The sequence below is a fragment of the Mizuhopecten yessoensis genome, unplaced genomic scaffold (genome assembly GCF_002113885.1).
Source record: "Mizuhopecten yessoensis strain PY_sf001 unplaced genomic scaffold, ASM211388v2 scaffold1741, whole genome shotgun sequence".
In the NCBI taxonomy this organism is placed as follows: domain Eukaryota; kingdom Metazoa; phylum Mollusca; class Bivalvia; order Pectinida; family Pectinidae; genus Mizuhopecten; species Mizuhopecten yessoensis.
The window spans coordinates 344,473-350,979 of record NW_018404198.1 but is presented as its reverse complement, the minus strand read 5'-3'; the positions used below and the strand labels follow the sequence as shown (position 1 = coordinate 350,979).

General features: G+C 33.3%; 1 protein-coding gene across 2 annotated transcripts; it reads left to right on the top strand.

Moving 5' to 3' along the window:
• Window positions 1-4,393, top strand: LOC110467374. Of its 2 annotated transcripts, XR_002464855.1 has the most exons (4): window positions 1-552; window positions 1,722-1,890; window positions 2,944-3,055; window positions 3,509-4,393. XR_002464855.1 is itself a non-coding variant. In XM_021524499.1 (3 exons), the coding sequence occupies exons 1-3, from the start codon at window positions 1,549-1,551 to the stop codon at window positions 3,904-3,906; spliced, it is 852 nt and encodes a 283-aa protein (XP_021380174.1). In that variant the 5' UTR covers window positions 1,195-1,548; the 3' UTR covers window positions 3,907-4,393. The 2 variants fall into 2 exon arrangements, 1 of the variants encoding a protein (XP_021380174.1); XM_021524499.1 differs by lacking the exon at window positions 1-552 and having other exon boundaries at window positions 1,195-1,890.
• The last annotated feature ends 2,114 nt before the right edge of the window (window positions 4,394-6,507 follow it).

Below are 6,507 nucleotides of genomic sequence, written 5' to 3'. Positions count from 1 at the left end.
CGAAGAAAAAACTAAGCACAAGCGGTAGGTAAAGCTTGAGAGATTTGATAAATATAAGAAATGCAGCGAAAACAATCAATTTTATCCCGTATTGGGGACGAGGTAATGATAAGATGACAGCCACAACAGTACATACCGCTAGCTTCGGTTTTGTAACTTTGTAACAAACAGAAGAAAAAAAAAATACAATAGTGATAAATAAGAGCAGAAGAAAGCATACAGTCTCCAAACCAATCGGTTACTGTAGCACATGTGACATGCGTACTCTCTGCGATCGGTCAGACATCTGACAAATACTCAATGTGCAAAAATATAACTGACAACAGTCAATCCCAGTGCGAACGTCACAATTGTGTGTCCCTTCGAGAAACTACGGCGGTTACTCACCTTATATGCTCAGCCGATCACGTGAGTGACGGCCGCTCCCCGTCAATTCAAAAACGCCGTCATTTCTTTGTTGACAGTGAGAGGGATAACACGTTCATTAAAATTATGGGAGATACTTAACATTATACCGGTCTAAAAGAGGATTACTGTATACAAGGACACAAGGTAAGTTTTCTGTTGTTTACTGTTAGCCGCAAAGTGTTTAGCAAAAAATAAGTGATCTCGCATATTGAATAACGTAAAAATGGTGTCGTCAAATAGACGCTTGCCTGCTAGTGATGATTTGCCAGATATATATGGGTCGAAGACGCAATCTGAACGTTAAACTCCTATATAACACTGGATTCATACGAACGTATGTTAGTAAAATACGTATTACTTTATAATGGTATATGTAAAAGTCAGCCAATATTGGATGCACGCTATTTCTTTTATCATCATTTCATTATTGATATAATTCATACACAACAACTTCATTTGTTAAAACATATATTGTACATATTTATTTATTTTAAAAATAGAAGAATATTATATTTGTACGCGTGTCAATGTAAAATTCCTGACAGTCGGTTATGTTTGGTTTAACACGTTATAGTTGTGGCGATACCCGAGTCAGAGTGATAAACATAAAACTTGGAATGGACTATAGACTGGTCACGCTAAATGTTTTGTGTCTAAGGCTTCAGTGTATACTGTTTGATCTAACATGTTTTAGTTATTGCGATACCCGAGTCAGAGTGATATACATAAAACTTGGAATGGACTATAGACTGGTCACGATAAATGTTTTGTGTCTAAGGGTTCAGTGTATACTGTTTGATCTAACATGTTTTAGTTATTGCGATACCCGAGTCAGAGTGATACACATAAAACTTGGAATAGACTATAGGGTCGGCGTCCTGATTATACACCTGAATCGATATCTCGTTCAGGCAGAGTTACTATTTTTAGAGACACGTTACTCCATTACGTGTTGTGGATTTCCAGTTTCAGTTTGTTCTTTCAGACGGTTTTTCCAACCGTCAATGATTGCTTCCTTTTTAAAATAGAGTAATTCTCTGTACTGGTTTTTTCCTCGGTGAATCTTACAGCGAAGTGCTAGCATTGCAGCATATCAACAGCCTTTATTTTCCGCATAAGGGACTTATAAGTTCAGTTATCATGGCGAAAGAAGTTTGCAAGTCGCGAAACGACGAAACAATGGAATGTTGTCAAAATGACTTGATTGCTGGCAAAACCGTTCCTCGTCATGTTATACGCTATAGCAAATACAAAACGTTTCTTATTATCTCGGTGTTGATTTTTGTATTTCAATCGTGTATCTTGGTGTACAGCGTTATTCAGTGGTGTCGACGGAATCGTGACATAGACGTATGTCCGGAATCTGCACGTACCATATGGATACCCCACACACATAATGGACGTCATGACAACAGGTCAGCTGACAGGTCGAACTTTTACTGTAAAACGCTTGACCACAAGTTATCTCATCTCATTGACTTTGTAAGTATTTTTGCTTTTTTATTGATATATTTCTTCTAGGAATTCAGTGTCCGAAAGGAGGTTTATCTAGCATGTACATTGAGGAGTACTTGTGCATAAATTATGGTGTACATTCGGTGTGCCTTTTAAATATGACTGTGTTTTTTTCTCACATTGAACCATAACACCTAAATCTTTATCACATTTTCAAACCTATTTGGTAGTGTGTGAAAGTAGACTGCAACTTCAACTAATATTATTTTAAAGAAAAATGTTGCATATTTGAATATATAGATTACGTGTACAAACTAGACATTATATATATAAATATTTAATATATAATATAAATTTGAAATAAAAGATATACTTTACACATGTATACTACATATATATTGCACATATAACATATTTAACATACACAATATGTTAATAACATATACAATTTACCATATATTTTGTATTATATTTATCAGATATACATAAAACACATCCAGAGGCTTATATAAGATTATATATATTTTGGACATATCGTGTTTATGTATGTACAGTGTATATACTAGATATGTATCACACTTTTGCCTCTGATAATACTATATTTTGTTTATGTGATACAAGTGTTGCTTGCGTTGTCATATTAGTTCCCGGGCTGATAAACAATTTTATAAACCAACCCGAACCGATAACTAGTTATTAGCCAGGGCTGATATCACTTCATCCGGGTTATTCACTCCGGATTTCATTGTTTAGCAAAAAACAATTGTTAGATTCATTTATTTGTTTTGTTTTTTTAAATATGTATGAAAAAATGGTTATGATATGACTATTTTGATATCACACCCTGTATCAGTCCTCGCCCTGATATCAGCCCTCGGGCTGATAAAGGCTGTCACATATAATGTTTTGATTTGTTTATATCACACGGTGTGATATAAAAATAAAATCAAAACATTATAAAATATAGTTATTATTTTACACCAGCTGTGTGACACTATAGATTTATATATTTCATTATACCAGGTGTGATATATCAGACAGTACTTGTTATTATATATCAATGTATACATATGTTTACAGCTGGTTGTGACTAACCGTTCAACGGTTCCTGATAAAGCACAACGCGCATCCCGGATATGGCCAGACACAAGACGGCCCGCCACAAAGATCCTCCATTACCACGCAACCAACAGTAATGTGGCCCCTTTATCATATTTTTAATTGATTAATCGCTTGAACCATAAGACATACTTATGACATCATTCTTATTTAGGTATTGTTAGAATATAATTGCTTATGGCTGCCATATTGGTTTCGTTAAACATTAAATATAGTAAGCGATTGATTGTTACGATAAACAGAAATTTCAATTCACTCCTTTTACAGAATCTAAACTTTTACATCATAGGACCTATTCTCCATGCCTTCATTTCCATGTTTCCATGACTTCACTATGTATGTATAAAGCATCGCTGATGTTAATTTATCAATGACCGGATCACAGAATGTTGTATATCATTATTAAGACTTTTTATTTTTAGAAAATTCCATGAATTTTCAAAATTACCTTTTCGTATATTAAGTTCTCTTAAGTTATGATCTTCATATCAATGACATTCACATTCATCTGAAATTTGTGTTATAGGCACAAGATTATCCAAAGGATTCCAGACAAACTATGGAAACGAAGTACAAGTTTTGGGGGACGGGAGTGTTCAAATTCAGCAGGACGGTGTTTACTGTGTTTATAGTATAATAACATTTGTTCATACACCCAGTGACACAGATGTTCCGAACGACGAGTATAAGATAAACAGAAGTCGTCACAGTAACAAGGCGGCCATACTCTCATCAGATACAGTGGGCCAAACAGGACATCTGGTGACAGAGACCTACAGGACAATAGACCTGTCTGGAAACTTCCATTTGAAGAAGGGAGATTTACTGAACCTTGACATTCGGAATATATCCGCTGTTTACATGTATTCATTTACACCTGCCAGCTTTTGGGGAGTATACCAAATTAAACCAAAGACGTGTTAAGATTTATTTCAATGAAAGTTTCAAAAGCAAGAAATGCTATTCATGTTTCTTCTGAGAAGTATTTATGGAGATGTTAGCGCGTTCCTTTTGTTTTTGTGACGCCTCAGTACCGGTTGTTGACGTTGCCTACCGGTTTGATTGAATATTATGTCCTTGTGTGTTTAAATTCTTACAAATGATTTACCTGTTGTTTTATAATACTCTGTTGAAATAATTGTTAATGGGACATATTGAACACGTTACAGCCTGTGAATAGACAGATTACCTACAGAATATGGGCAGCTTGCATTAAATGATGTGAAAGCGTTGACCTTTCAAAAGGATACTGCAATATAGGACCATATATTCAGAAGGTGAAACCAAGCACTGCATATATTTCATTTCAGGGATGCATTGCTTGGGTTAATGAAACTAACCCAAGCAGAGCATGATTGTCTCACCACCCTTCACTATATGTAACATTAAAAAGTGATTAGTAAAATCGATATCTGTTTGTTTTTTGTTTTGTTTATAATTTCCTGTGAGTGTTCTTCAAACTCTAGAGTTGGCGAATGAAGGAGGAAGATCTTGTGTTTGTTATAGAAGGAAACATAAATTATTTGACCCAGAATTTCCTGATTTCATGACAATGACAGATAGAAAGCTACGGTAATATCTAGAAGGAGTGTATCAATAAAGTCAATAATGTATTAATGAAGTCAATAATGTATTAATGAAGTCAATATTGTATCAATGAAGTTAATTATGTATCAATAAAGTCAATAATGTATCAATAAAGTCAATAATGTATTAATGAATTCAATATTGTATCAATGAAGTCAATTATGTATCAATAAAGTCAATAATGTATCAATTAAGTCAATAATGTATCAATAAAGTCAATAATGTATCAATGAAGTCAATAATGTATCACTAAAGTCAATAATGTATCAATTAAGTCAATAATGTATCAATAAAGTCAATAATGTCTCAATGAAGTCAATAATGTATCAATAAAGTCAATAATGTATCAATAAAGTCAATTATGTATCAATAAAGTCAATAAAGTCAATTTTGTATGTTGTTTAATATACTCAATATACACATTAAACGAAGGTTATTTGTTTTTTTACCTCGTGCCCTGTCCTAACATTTCACGATATATGGCATAAGATCGACCAGCCAAGAAATATCAGCGAAGGTATTCCTCATTACCTCTCAGAAAATGAAATACGAATGTTCCAATAGTTAACAGACAGTAACGAGACGGTATGTTTCTGAGGCAGGTTTTACTGAGTATCTAAGGTAACAAATACTGTATCACATATGTGTAAATACATTTATTATTAAAATAGAAACGTATAGATTCGTCAGAGATAAATATGTCAACAGCTATTTATATTCTAATGTTGTAACAACAAAACATGGACGATTATAAGCACTGGTTTATAATAATAATAATATACAACATTTATATAGCACCCTGTTATATTTGTAAAATTACTCTAAAGCGCTTTACAACATTTGGATAATAGTAATGATTATAATTGTGAAAACAAAAAACAAAGGCTTACAATCACTTTAAACATTTAAGCAAGCAATGTGCACATAATTGAACAAATAAAAGGGTGGTATTTACATGACGTCTTTGCAAGGATTCTAAAACGCAGACGTGAATAAGTGAGTTTTGATGTCCCTCTTTGTTGACGAATCTTCTTGTACAGTGGGGTTATGGAGGTATAACTTACTTTAATAAGACTTTTGTTTAAATTGTGCATTGTCATTTGTCTACCTTTATTCAAAGGTTGCTATATGCTGATATTAATATAGATGAGATTCGTTTAGCATTAAATCAAACCTGTTAAGTTAAGAGATTCTTATAGGTTTTCTATCACACGATAGAAACATTAAAACAGACGCAGCCTTTAACATTGGTTATACAATCTGTACACAAGTACAACACTTTTCGTGATTTTTCTATTGTTTGCTTACCTTTTTAAGTGAGATCTGACTGTGACCTGAATGTGTGCTTTGCCATTATATGATTTGCATTCTAGCAAGGATCTCAACAAATACAACGAGAGAACACCGAAGTGTTAATAGAACCGATATTCGAATTCAAAATTGATAAAAACTAGGGCAAAGTATGAACAAAGGAAGATTTACATGAAAACCCTTTGAGAACATTGGGAACTTATACAAGGAGAATAAGACCAGATGATTTCGAAAGGTACTCAGATACATTTAAACCTTTCACTTCCATGAAAGCTGATTCCATGATCCCCTTTCCCAATTCTGTTTTTATCGAGGTACTTTCAAAACCATTTTATGACGTCAAAACTTCTCAATCGAGAGATGGAGGCATTATTACGAGGTTGTTGTTTTTTGGTTATAATGTAAACACAAAATATGATGGCACATGGTTAACATCTTAATACCACAATACGATAAAACAAGATAGAAATAAATGATATCACCTGAATGCTCGTAATAATTTGCTTTTGAATTGATTGAAGAGTATTACAATGAATATAAAATTAGATATTTCTTAGAAACACATTATCTTTTTTTTTCTGCGAATTTCCTCTAAATATAGAATGAAAATTTTCGATAACAGTATAT

Bases quoted from the DNA above. Each gene is read 5' to 3' on its own strand.
- LOC110467374 (XM_021524499.1), top strand. From the start codon at position 1,549: ATGGCGAAAGAAGTTTGCAAGTCGCGAAACGACGAAACAATGGAATGT. The intron at 1,891-2,943 runs GTAAGTATTTTT...ATATGTTTACAG, and splicing joins TATCTCATCTCATTGACTTT to CTGGTTGTGACTAACCGTTC. The intron at 3,056-3,508 runs GTAATGTGGCCC...TTTGTGTTATAG, and splicing joins CCATTACCACGCAACCAACA to GCACAAGATTATCCAAAGGA.